Raw genomic sequence first — 13,878 nt, 5'->3', positions numbered from 1 at the left:
AGCAGGTTGTGGACCTCTGCTCTGTAGGCTGTCTCATCCTCCCCTGTTATGAGCCCGACCAGTGTGGTGTCGCAAACTTTATGATGGTGGGCAGGTGCTCAAACAAAAAAAAAAAAAAAAAAGGGCAACCTTCTCATGATTATTGATAAAAAGATAAAGTCACATACAATATCAGATCTTTGACTTGCTAACATATTCATTAATTTATTTTAATACCTATATAGTGATGCAGACAAGGGTGTCATATCATTTGAACATTGCTGGGAACACATATTAAGTGGGGGTGTCTGGGGGTCCTCCCCCAGGAAATTTTGAGCCTCAAACACTTCATTTCCTGCAGTCTGGTAAAGTTTTCTGCATTAATTTATGGTGGAAATGTTGATTTATGTAAAGGAAAACAAAATTCATTGTCAAACATACAACACACATTTAATTGAGAATTGATGTCATGGGCCAAAATTAAAAACTAAAATATAGAATTCAAAAAGGAAAAAGAAAAAAAAAGTCTTGCAAAAAGGGCACTTATTTACCCACAGACCAACAGTCCTCAAGCACCACCTGAAGTCTGTCTGTGCTGTGCCTGTATAGTTTTGTCTTATGACCTCAGAATAAAATGACAGGAAAATGAATCTTAAATCATTAAAATCTATGTGAAATGATGATGAAATTAAAGTTTTATTCCTTTTCAAATATCCTCTTTGGAAATACAAGAGTTTATAAGGGAGCTTGTTTCTAGGTTGAAGGTGTGCATGTAATGCCTCCTCCGGCCAGTGAGGGGCACTGTGAGTTTATTATATGTTGTCTGTTTTGTTTCTTACAGTGCATCAACTTCCTATTTATTTCCTGGACTTAGCCAGAGCCGTAGAATAGAATATGAAACCCATGCAGAATATGAAGACTGAGTGTGACACCATGGAAACAAGACAGTAGTTAATTTAGATGCTGTTATCGGTGTGCTGTGTATTTTCTGCAGCCCAGTATCATCTTTCATGTTTATTAGTCTGAGCATTCAGCAGTTTGTAGGCTACAGGATAACGTCAACTAAGTGTTTTACTGGGTTGACAACAACATGCTGTCAAACTGAAAGATGAGCTCTCTGTTGTTAGCGTAGGGTTACAATGCCGCTCGCTCCTGCGAACCAGTCCCAGTTGATTCGGTCCAGTCAAAAGGACGAATATTATCAAAGCTTCCTGAGAAACAACGCAAACGAAGCTGTTCAAACACTTGCTGGTAAGTTTGTTCAAGTTCAGCTCACTGGGAATGAACGTTACCGTTTGTCTTCTTTAACTAGCTCACCTAACTAATATGCAACGTTAGCTTTAGAGCAAATTAGATGCTGCCTCACGCTGTCATGGCTCCTGCTGTCCACGTTGTGTTTTAGTAGATTGTAGAGTGGGGAAATAATGGCCCAACATATCTTAAAAACTGATATCGATGTACAATAATTGTTCAGTAATTTTATTACACTGTCTTAATTGGTGAAGTAATTGAAGCAACAGCAATACTACTTCTGAATGTATATTTAACAGATGTTGCACATATGGTATGTATCGAATATATTTCTTATTCTTATTTCTCCTGATGTATATATTGTGTTGTACATTGTCACATTATGCACATATTATATTTCTAACTTCACACTAGTTTTATACATTGTAATATGGCATAAGGCACATATTTTATATTGCACACCTTATATACTCAGTACATCATGCATATTTTAGTTTTTTAAAATATTTTACATACTTGTGTTTAAAGATGCACGATTATATCAGCATGTCATTGGTATCGGCCAATATTGGCTTTGAGATGAACTATCAGAGCCGGCCAACATGCTTTTTCTTAATTTGCACAATTAATGAATTTTGCATACATCAAAAAATATTGTATTTCATGTCTCCACCTGCTGGTGGGCCACTACCATATGAGTATGCATGTGTAATATGAAGTGAATTCCACCACAGAAGAGACTTGATGATCACTAAAATAAGTTAGGGAAAAAAAGTGTATATATTTGTGTCCGTTATTGGTCAAATGAGTTGTTACATATCGGCATATTGGATGTCAGCAAAAGATCCAATATTGTGCATCCCTACTAGTGTTAACATTGTAGCATATTGCACATATTTTATATTTTCCCTGCTTTACTTTCACTATGTTGATCCTGGGGATCAGTAAAGCCTTTCTGATTCAGATTCTCTGACATATCAACTGATATAAATGCTGCTTTGTCACTTGGTAAATGCAGAGTGGAAGAGTAAAAGTTACAAAAACAGTCATGTATTGGTTATCGTAGGTTAAGCATGGTAAAAGGACACACCAATATCCATCCATATTCATCCACTTATCTGGGGCAGCAGACTGAGCAAAGTATTCCAGACGTCCCTCTCCCCACCGATGCTTTCCAGCTCCTCCTGGGGGATCCCGAGTCGTTCCCAGGTCAGATGAGATGTAATCCCTCCAGTGTGTTCTCGGCCTGCCTCGGGGCCTCCTACCAGTTGCAAGTGCCCGAAACACCTCTAATAGGAGGCATCCTGATCAGATGTCAGAACCACCTCAACTGACCCCTTTCAATGCGAGCAGTGGCTCTACTCCGAGTTCCCTCTGGATGTGTGATCTTCTCACCCTGTCTCTAAGGCTGAGCCCAGCCACCCCATGGAGGAAACTCATTTTGGCCTCTTGTATCCGTGATCTCATTCTTTTAGTCATTACCCAAAGCTCATGACCATAGGTAAGGGTTGGGGCGTAGATGGACCAGTAAATCGAAAGCTTTGCCTTCCAGCTCAGCTCCCTCTTCACCACGACAGTCTGGCACAGTGGCCGCATCACTGCAGACAACGGGCCTTTACTGCCTATCCATCTCATGCTCCATTCTACCCCCACTCGTGAACAAGACCCCGAGATACTGGAACAGTTCAAGTTGAACTCCTTCGTCTGGGGCAGTGGGAGATACACTGATATTTGGTATCCATTTTCCACACAACAGTGAACTACGTCCGAGCTTGTGTGGATGTTTGTGAGACCCAAACCTAACACTGTATGTCTAAGTCTTGATTATTCAATTCAGTGGTCACTGACCATTTTTTTCAAACCAAAGATGAACTGGTCATCATTAAAATAAAAGCTATTTTTGTACGTCAAAGTGATGAAGCAGCAGTTCAAATCTGAAGCTTTGTTGATGTGGTCTGGTCTGTGTAGGAAATCCAGCTCTTGTTCTCTTTTAAAGTTTGTTGAACTTCCTGTAGGATCCAAACGATGGCTGGACTGGAGGAGAGAGATCGAGCTGCTGTCAGACCTTGCATACTATGGTTTAACAACATTCTCAGGTAGTAGCAGACTAAAGCAACAACTTTACTTATGTATGTTTAATTAATAGTATTATGATTAAGTAATAACTATATGTATCATTTTTCTCCCCAGGTTACCAAACCCTGGGAGAGGAGTATGTCAATGTCATCCAGGTGGATCCCACTAAACGTCAAATCCCCTCTCGGGCCAGACGAGGCCTCTTCATCCTCTGCCATTCCTTCTTTCCTTACCTCCTGGACAAGGTCCTGGTGTGCCTGGAGAACGAGCTGGAATGTGGACAGGAGAGCCGCAGCGGTGTCAGGCAGCGGCAGGCAGCATCTGGGCTGTGGAGCCTGGAGTCTTGGCTGAGGAGATGGATGCAGAGGGCCGTGGGGCTGCTGACAGAGCCCCAGAGGAGAGCGTGCCTGCCAGCTGTGTTTGTCCTCCATCAGGGCCTGACCCTCCTGCACCGACTCCACGTGGCTCTATTCTACATCAGCGGCTCTTTCTATCATCTGTCCAAGAGGGCGGCTGGTATCAGCTACGTAAGTGATTTTTTTTACATGTGTATGTCTCACATATTAGACTTAATAAAAACTTTGTTTTTACAATGTATTTGACAAATAGATGAGTAGGCCCAGCCATAAATTAACATCTATAGCCATGTCTGCATTCACACTTCACTCATGTAAATGCACTTTCTCAACCAAATAGAGTATGAGTGTTTGTACCACCTCCATAATGTATTCACTGTGATTTATGAAGTTAAAGGCAGTTTGAGTTTGTTATTTATTTATTTTTTTATTGGTCCAACTTTTAGTTACACAATGTATAGGGCCGCACAATAATAAGTAGTACGTCATCGGTATCGGCTGATGTTGGCTTTAAAATAAATTATCGGAATCGGCCAACATGACATTGACAAGTGGTGAAACTCCTCACCTTGTGCTGAAAAGTTGGTAATATCAGGTTCAGTTGACCAGTTAATAATAATAATAATAATAATAATAATAATATAATAAATATTATTTGGAGGCGCCTTTCAAGTCACCCAAGGTCACCTTACAGAGCATAGAAGATAAAAGACATCATTAAAACAAAACATCAACATAAAAACAAGTGTAGTGCACAGTGTCCAGTTAGAGTGAATATGCCAGTTTGAACAGGTGGGTTTTGAGTTGGGATTTGAATGATGTGATGGAGTCTGACTGTCTTATGTGTGGGGGGAGGGAGTTCTAGAGTCTGGGTGCTGAGCAGCTGAAGGCTCGGGCACCCATGGTACTGAGGCGTGAGGTGGGGATGGTGAGGAGTCCAGCAGAGGTTGAGCGGAGGGTGCGGGAGGGGGTGTATTCCTGAAGGAGGTCACAGAGGTAAGTGGGGGCTAGGTTGTGGAGAGCTTTGTAGGTGAGGAGAAGGTTTTTGTAGTGGATGCGGTATTGTACAGGGAGCCAGTGAAGTTGGATGAGAACAGGGGTGATGTGGTCAGATGATTTGATGCAGGTGGTGATCCGGGCAGACGAGTTCTGAATGATTTGCAGTCTGTTGATGAGTTTGGTGGGGAGGCCGGTGAGGAGGGCGTTGCAAAAGTTATCATCGCACAGTGAGCTAAAATGGTATATGGAAGGCTGATAGGCAGAAACAGTGGAGGAGTTTTTATTGAGCAGTGCAAGGATGGCCATGTCGTCAGCATATTTAAACCAAAGGATAATACTGGATGGACTTTGACAGTTGTTTGTAGAGAGGGTGTAGAGAAACAGACTGAGTCGCACCCCTGTGGAGCACTGGTAATGAGAATAATGGTGCGTGACAGTGAATTGTCACCCCTTATTGCTTGTGGTCTCTTTCAGATTAAGTTATGGATTCAGTGGATTGGTAGTGATGGAACTTGGAGGGGCTGTAGTTTCTTGATCACCTGGAGGTGCTGGAGTGTGTTGAAGGCAGAGGTAAAATCAGTGTAAAGAAGTCTGGTGTAGTTTCCATATGTCGTAGCAGACAGTGAACTGCATGATCTGCACCTCTCATTTGCTCAGATGCAGACGGAAGAGGATCCAAGTAAATACATGTTGTTTGTTGTTTTTCAGCTTTTCAACATTTTGGGACATATTTCCTACTACTATTGTAGTTAATTAGTTTACCATTAGTTGCGCAGGCAGGATGCCAGTATGGGATCTACAGTAATGAATAACTCTGTCTTGAAGAGAGTTTGCTGCCCATAATTTCACAGTTTATTGCAGGACCTCTCAGATTCTTACGCAGTATCAAATACACTCAATAGGACTTTCTCCACAGAAGCCATTTTGACATGTCACAGCAGGACAAGCACAGGTTTAAGAAATGAAATTAACGATGCTGCTGTTGCTTTAATTTCAAGATCCTGGTATTGTGCATGCGTGCTTACTGTCACACTCACTGGGATTCTTGAATAGAACTGAGTGAGTGTTAATGTCATTAGTAACACCTGTGCTTCTCCTACTATGAAAGGTCAAAATGTCTCCTGTGATAAAAGTCTGGTGCCACTTTATTAGGTAGACCTAGCTAAAAGTTACACAGTCTAATGTTTTGTCTGTGACATTCATACAGGGTTTCCACAGCTCCTTGACAGTTTCTGAATCTGAGGGGAAAAATCAAGGCCTTGAAAGTGTTTGAAAATAGACATATTTAGACATGCATTATTGAAAGTTCCCCTTAGATATTAAAGTTATTTTGATGTTGTTTGCATCACTGTAGCACAGCACAATTATTAAGATGTGTTTATACATTCAAGTCTCATTCAAGTTTTTTTTTTTTTTTTTTTTTTTTGTTGTTGTTGTTGTCGTCGTCTGTGATCTTGTAACAGTAATTAACCTTGATCCATGTCTCAACCTGTGCTGTGTTGGATCCTTGACTTGAGAACTGAACTGGAAAGTCCCTGAAAAGTCCTTGAAATTGATGTTTAATATGGCAGTCCCAGCACATTTGGTGCTCTAGGCAAGCCCCCACCCTCCCAAACCCAAATTTACTGCAGCTCAACAGTCAAAGTACTACATGTTTATTACCAAAATGCAAGTAAACAACCTGGCTAACAATAAAAAATATGATTAAGATATGTGCTAATTTGCTTTCAGTAACATGTAGTACATGTGTTATAATAATCAAATAAATCAATAATCAATAAACAAAAAAAGAATTACAAATTAACTTGTACGGAAGAATAAACAATGAAATAATACATGACATTGTAAAATAATAATAAGATATACAAATTAAACTAGGAATGCACTGATTTTGAAATTCTGGGCTGATACTGATACAAATGTTTTCAATAACAATTTGGCCAATAACTGATATCAGTGTTTTTATACTGATGTTTCTTTTGTTGTTGTTGTTGTTATTTATTCTTCTTTTGTGCCAGGGAAACACAGAAATCTACACTATTAAAAAATGAATGAACAGTTTTAAAGTCATTCAGCCCTTCATTACACTACATTTGAATGAGCACAAATTCAATAATACACATTTATGAAACAATTTTTTACATTCTTTCACATGAAAAACATCTTTAAAGGCCCTGACACACCAAGCCGATGGTTGGCCGTCGACCAAAGTCGGGCCGTCGGTGAGCGTCTGTCGCCCTAGTTTTTGCGGTGTGTCCCGCACCATCTGCACTTTGGCGTTGGCGGCTTTTCGGGCGATTGAGCATGTTGAATCGGCGGCGGAGCTTGTTGGTGAGAGAGATCACTCTGTTTGGCTGTTCAGGTTTTATTTCCTCGCCCCTGTAGCGAGTGAATCTGCCTGTAGTGAAACCGGGGCTAACCGGTGCTTCCTCCTCAGGCTCCACTTCACTCAGCTGCACTTAGCTGCCCGACAGACCCACTGCTTCTTCCCACTTTAACCTGAATAACAAACCGGAGCTAGCTGGGAGGCTAGCGGAATGTTTGCCGCAGCATGACCGGAGGGAAGCACAGCCAGATAGTCTCTGAGCTAGCCCCGGCTCTCCGTTTGGATCCAACCGGAGCAGCAAGCCCTGGTTTGTTATTCAGGTTAAAGTGGGAAGAAGCAGCGGGTTTGTCGGGCAGCTGAGTGAAGCTGGGTGAAGTGGAGCCTGCGGAGGAAACACCGGGACCGTCTGGATGTAATAGTCCGTGGAGGTGCTGCAGTGCTCGGCTGCGCAGATAGGAAACCCCTCGGCTGACAGGATGTACCACTCTCTCAATCCGCTCTCTCTCACACAGGTGCAGAACGTACGTGCTACTTGGCCGTCGGATGTAGTCCGTGTAGTGTGTTCAAATGCAACTGACACAGGACGACGTGAGGCGACATAGACGACGCAACAGTTGGCTTTAGTCACTGCTGGTTCTTTGATGTCGGTTTGGTGTGTCCGCACCTTAAGGAATAAGCAAAAAGCCTTTTCACTATAGGCTATATGATACATCATAATTCTGTCTCTAATATCTATTTTATAGTGCTGTGAAAACATCAACACATTTCTCCTTCAAACAGCTGGATTTATTCAAGTTTCTCACCAAAAGCTACATTTACAAGTTTACATTGAACACGTTATGAGAACATTATAATTTACCTTCGCTGAATACTCATTCTTACTGAATAGATCTTGAACGCTTCACAGTGTAAATCAGTGCAACCTCCCTGTTTGTTGCAGCCACTGGCTGCTTAGAGGTAACGATAACTAGCTCTTCTCCAGCTGATTTCACCACGGATTTGTTTGTTTTCATGTTCTTTCTTTCCACATCCACTCCTCTCAGTGGTGTAGTGGTAGCTGAGTGGTACCAGAGAGCTTTCCTGGGGTCCCAACAAGCAAACATTACATCATAGTGTAAAACAAATATATAATTAAAAATCCAAGGAAAAAAAAGAACAAAATACAACAAGGAAACAGGAAAACTACAAAACAATAATCTAAAACAAACAAAACCAATGAAAACTACTAATGGCAATAATCACAACAATGACATCAAGTACCCTCACTATATCTAAAATGTCAGGAAAAAAGGAAGAAAAACCTAAATAATAATTTTACAGCTCAACTGTAATAGTAGTACTACTAAAAACAGCATTTACAGTGATTGAGAGATTGAACAGAACAGAAAAGTTTCACATTAAGGTTCATAAAGTCAGGGTGGCAGGAACCCAGATAAAAAGGCCTTTCTGTTATTTGGTAGGCTTTGCTATGTAGTTGCTGTGGCTTTATGTCATATTTCAAAATAACAGTAGTAATAGTATTAGCAAAAAAATAATAAAAGATAAAACATTTTCATTGATTATTTTTTCCCAACATTTGTGGCGCCCCCTATGGATGACGGCACCCTTCACATTCGCCTATACTACCTCTGCCACGGGCCGGCACTGTAAGAACGTGTGGGCTAATTAACAAACAGCTTCCAGTAAAACACAGTATAATTCAGCACCACTACAAACAGGCCAAAGTGATCCCAGAGTTGAATCAACATTTTTCTAAAACAGTTTCAACACAAACAGAACATTGTAACTGTCATGATGGAGGATTTAATGTTGTACTGTTGGATTGGACTGCATTGGTTTGAGCTATGCGTGTATGTGACCTTGCAGAATAAAGATGATTGATTACTTATTACATTTCATTTTAAGAGATAATGGATACTGTTTTTACTTCAAAACCTGAATACATTGAATATGTCCTACATTTTCCAAATGATCCTCCAACATTTATGTAAATCCTCACCCCTACAGATCTTAAACTGCCTGTCTATTATTAACTGAGTGTGTGTGTGTGTGTGTGTGTGTGTGTGTGTAGCTGCGTGTGATGGGGCTCAACAGCGATGATGGGACCATCAGAAGCAGCTACAGGCTGTTGGGGGTGGTGTCCCTCCTCCAGCTTCTCATCACTGTGTGTCTGCAGCTCAACAACTTTAAACAGAAGCAGAGAGCCAGACAGGAATGGAAGCTCTACAGGAACCTCAGGTACAGCACCAGGCCCACACCAGAGGACATGTGTAGGACGTCCACTTATAGTCAATATACATGGGGCACGTACACGATGCGTAGGCGAGGCTTAGTGGGGTTTTTACCTGTGAGACTATGTCTCTGTAGCATGTGGTTGCTGTCAGCTTCACTGTGTGCATACTGAGATGAGACAAGTGATAATGCAGTTTTTTATCCAGGGTTTGGAGGTGTGGGCTATATTAACTGGTACTAAAGTAATTACTGGATTATTTTAACTACAGGATGCACTGATTTGATTGATTTATTGTAATGTAAAAACACAGACAGGGTTGTTCTGCAGCTTCATGTTACCTCTGGTACATTGAAGTATTCATTCAAATCATTTTAAACACACCACACTTGTTTTTTTTTTTACACAGCTCTATGTAGTTTTAGAGAAAAATAAATAAACCAGCCAAGTGAAGATAGACTGGACAAGGGTGGCTTCCGTGGTCAGTGTATTAACTTCAGTTGATTATTACAGTGGAGCTCTACTACAGGCATGCCATGGCAGACATGTTGCATTGCTTCCGTGTCCCATGAATTTTGGCCATTAGACCCCACCTCTGTCTAGTCTTAGTGTAAGGACAGAATTTTAGATTAAAACAACCGATCTTTACTCTGCAGTTTAATATTTTTAGTGTTGAAGTGAACAGACTTTGTCAGTATCTCAAATAGTGTCCTAATCAAAGACATTAGAAGTCATCCTCCATGAGGAAAATTGTCAGTAGCTGCTTAGATGTCTGCTCTGGACAGCACAGACCTGGCAACAGTCAGTTGAAATGGTTATAATCAGGTCATTTCTTTTGGTCTGCAAGCACTCATAAATAAAATTGTGAATGCTGATTTAAGATTTCATCACTAACCAGATCAAGATCAAGCCAGTGTGAGAACTACTGGACATTTAGTGGTAGAGGTATGGTGTAGCAGTAAAAGAATGAGATCCATGATTCGACCTCTTTGTACTGTCTGTCTCCAGTCCTCAGCACACACACAGGTCTGGCCCCAGAGCTGCTAGCTGTATCCTGTGCCTGGAGGAGAGGAGACACTCTACCTCCACTCCCTGTGGACACCTCTTCTGCTGGGAGTGCATCACAGAGTGGTGCAACACCAAGGTCAGGCTTATTTCATGATGAGCACAATTCATGCTATTTTAAATCAGCTGTCACACCCAATCACTATCTCAAACTGTGTTACATAACTAATTGTTGGGAATTAACAACAGTCATTTTGAGGTATTGCGCAATTATGGTTCGAGGTCTATATCTATTATATATTTCCCAGAGGGATATCAATGCTAAACCACTCATCAGTTAACTGCTGAGAATATTTTGACTAGTTATGCATGTTGGTCTATAGGTTAATTTTGCTACTCTTCTAGAGGTGTAATTTTCAGTTATATTCAGAGGTGGGATTAAGTGACACGTGCAAGTCATAAGCAAGTCTCAAGTCAAAACCTTCAAATCTCAAGCAAGTCCCAAGTCACTGTGGTGAAAATTTAGCAAATCAAGTCCTTGCTATGAGACCAGTAAGTTCAGTCGAGTCATCGGTCATGTCAAGCAAGTCACAAGTCAAGTCATATTCACAAACTCATAAAGATAATATAACATAAGCCGCAGCAGTCTTTTCTTAACATGCCACCGTCTGCCTCTCCTCAACTAAATTTATCTGACAGCTTCAGTTACTAGTTACTTTACAAATCAAGATTTTGCAATTGAAACATATAAAAATGTACAAGTACAGCTGAGTCAGTTATTGAATTGACAGAAAATAAATTTGCCATTATTTTCATAATCATCTACGTTGTTTTTAATGCAAAAACATTTCATGGTTCCAGCTTCACTAATGTGAGGATTTTTTTGCTGCTTTTGTTTTTTATTATTTAGTATTTTTTATGTTGAGGTTTGAACTGTTGGTTTGACAAAACAAACATTATAAAGGTATGACTTTGGGCTTTGGGTAAGTGTGACACTATCTCTCACAATTTCTAGCATTTTTACAAACCAAACAATCGATTAATGGAGAAATAATCAGCAGGTGAATCAATAATGAAAATAATCATTAACTAATAGTTGAAAATGAGCTCCATCTCAACCAACTGTAAAATCCTGCTTTAACATTAATGCTCAATCAATCAATCAATCAATCAATTTTATTTATAAAGCCCAATATCACAAATCACAATTTACAGCATACGACATCCCTCTGTCCTTATGACCCTCGCAGCGGATAAGGAAAAACTCCCCAAAAAAAACCCTTTAATGGGGAAAAAAATGGTAGAAACCTCAGGAAGAGCAACTGAGGAGGGATCCCTCTTCCAGGACGGACAGACGTGCAATAGATGTCATACGAATCTAGTGTGCAGATACTTGTTTTTTATGCCTCGCCGACACAGAGACATAAATGTTGCTGGGCATAATGTTTTCGGGTTGTCCATACATGCATCCGTTCCGTCCTTGTGAAAACAAAATATCTCAATAACACCAACAAGGTATTCCTTTAAATTTGACACAAACGTCCACTTGGACTGAAAAATAAATTTATCAGAATTTTGTGGTCAGAGGTCAAGTTCAGTGTGTCCTCACAAAATCTGTTTTTGGACATAACTCAAGAATTCATATGCTAATTGTGACAAATCTTCACACAAATGTCTAATGGGATAAAATAATGAAGCAGTCACATTATATATCCAAAAGGTCAAAGGTCAGCTTCACTGTGACATCATAACATTCTGCAAAAATACTTTTTTGGCCATTATTTAACGTCATATCTCAGGAATAGAAGGGGAGACATTTGGTCAGATACTGAATTGGTGACACTAATCTTGGGTGTCCACCTTGAAACTGTGCTGATTGTATAGATCTTCTGTGCTGTCGGGGGGGAAGATGTGTGTGAAGCATGTATGTTTTCACAGACATGGATTTAAACGTTAAGAGAAATTTGACTGGTACATGGAGGCATGCAACTGCGGGGCTCTAATTCTAGTTTTTTTACAGAATCTGCCTCCCTGCACCTGCCCTTAATGTAGGCTTGAGTGTTCCCACATCAGTTTGTGTGTGTATGTATGCAAATATAACATTGTCACATGTGTGTTTGTGCTTCTCACAGGCGGAGTGCCCCCTGTGTCGGGAGAAGTTCCAGCCTCACAGACTGGTGTACCTGAGGAACTACAGCTAGAACTACAGAGCCTGATAATGCACCCAAACAAACACAGTGGTGGACTGTAATGCTTTGTAATGCCTGTGCTGTCAGGCCGGCCTCAGGAACATGTGGAGACATATCAGCGGTTTCCAGCAGTCACACAGAACTTTGTGCCAACATACTGTAGTTTCTAAAAATATTAACCTGTATATTCTTTTCATCCTTTTTTTTGCTTCTTTTGTTGTTGATTGAGAATTAAACATTAGATTGTATCAGTCAGATGTTGTAAATATCACTTTTAATTTAATTTAATTTAATCTTTAACATATGCTAATAAAATGTGAGAAATGTCAAAATATTTGTCTATTTTGTTTATTAGGTTAGTTAAATATGAATATGATTCGAGGTGGTGTTGCTCTACAGTGATTATAAGCGGAACATTTACAGATTACTGTTCTTTTTGGTAGAAAAAGTGTCTGTATGTAACAAAACGTAAACACTATACTTTTGTTTTTCTACCTATTTTTTTTTTTTTTACAGGTGTAAGATCTCAGACTTTTTTATGCACTCAATATATTTCTCTAAAATTATACTAACAAATTTGTTAAAATTAGTGAGCACTTTTTCTGAGATAATCCACCCAGCTGACAGGTGTGGCATATCAAGCTGCTGATTAATCAGCATCATTACTACACAGGTGTGCCATGGGGTGGTCACAATAAAAGGCTCCTCTAAAATATGCAGTTTTATCACACAACAAAATGCTACAGCTGTCACAAGTTTTGAAGGAGCTTGCCATTGGCATGCTGACTGCAGGAATGTCAATCAGAATGGTTCCCCTCAAACTGAATGTGCATTTCACTGCTTTAAGATGTCTCCAATAATCTGCCACGTCTTTACCGCCCTCCTGAAGTATTTGACATCACGATGGGGTCTAATGACCAAAGACTTTCCACATGTCTCATACTTTTGTGCACATGAAAATGAATATTCTTTTCTCTAAGAACGAGTCTCTCCTGATTGAAATGATGCTGTTTAATCAGCATCTTGATATGCCACACCTGTCAAGTGGATGAATTATCTTGGAAAAGGAGAAGTGCTCACTAACAAGGATTTTAACAATCAATAAAATTTAAGAGAAATGTCTTGTGTATAAAAAAGTCAGTGGAAGGTAGACAGACTATGAAACTGAATGTAAAGATAACGCTTTGCTGAAGTCAAACAACTATGTATCGTCAGAACACCCTGCTGAAACCAAACAGATGCTCTATAAAAGGAGCATTAGCAGTGAAACTCAACATATTAATGATTACCTAGAGCTTTCTCACGCCCCAGACCAGCTGGCAGCACTCAAAAGTGTTTACACCCAAACATCGAGTCCCAACACTCTGGTGGCATATTCTCTGTCCTGTTGACAACCAGCCAGTTCATTTACACTGCTGTCATTTGGATAATCTGGTTTTCCCCTCCATGGAGAATATGGCTGACGGT

At 40.2% G+C, this 13,878-nt stretch overlaps 1 protein-coding gene across 1 annotated transcript; it reads left to right on the top strand.

The window, feature by feature from the left end:
- Positions 1-844: 844 nt before the first annotated feature.
- On the top strand, positions 845-12,741 carry pex10 (peroxisomal biogenesis factor 10). The gene is made up of 6 exons (XM_050064706.1): positions 845-1,230; positions 3,246-3,326; positions 3,421-3,833; positions 9,059-9,225; positions 10,226-10,361; positions 12,355-12,741. The coding sequence occupies exons 1-6, from the start codon at positions 1,119-1,121 to the stop codon at positions 12,421-12,423; spliced, it is 978 nt and encodes a 325-aa protein (XP_049920663.1). The 5' UTR covers positions 845-1,118; the 3' UTR covers positions 12,424-12,741.
- The last annotated feature ends 1,137 nt before the right edge of the window (positions 12,742-13,878 follow it).

Source organism: Epinephelus moara, chromosome 16 (assembly GCF_006386435.1).
Source record: "Epinephelus moara isolate mb chromosome 16, YSFRI_EMoa_1.0, whole genome shotgun sequence".
Taxonomy (NCBI): Eukaryota; Metazoa; Chordata; class Actinopteri; order Perciformes; family Serranidae; genus Epinephelus; species Epinephelus moara.
This window is presented reverse-complemented; position numbering and strand designations above follow the sequence as displayed.

What these genes read in the sequence shown, in the direction of transcription:
- pex10 (XM_050064706.1), top strand. Translation starts at nt 1,119, where the DNA reads ATGCCGCTCGCTCCTGCGAACCAGTCCCAGTTGATTCGGTCCAGTCAA. An exon ending in AGCTGTTCAAACACTTGCTG is followed by an intron (nt 1,231 to 3,245) that starts GTAAGTTTGTTC and finishes AACTTCCTGTAG; the next exon opens with GATCCAAACGATGGCTGGAC. An exon ending in AAGCTCTACAGGAACCTCAG is followed by an intron (nt 9,226 to 10,225) that starts GTACAGCACCAG and finishes GTCTGTCTCCAG; the next exon opens with TCCTCAGCACACACACAGGT.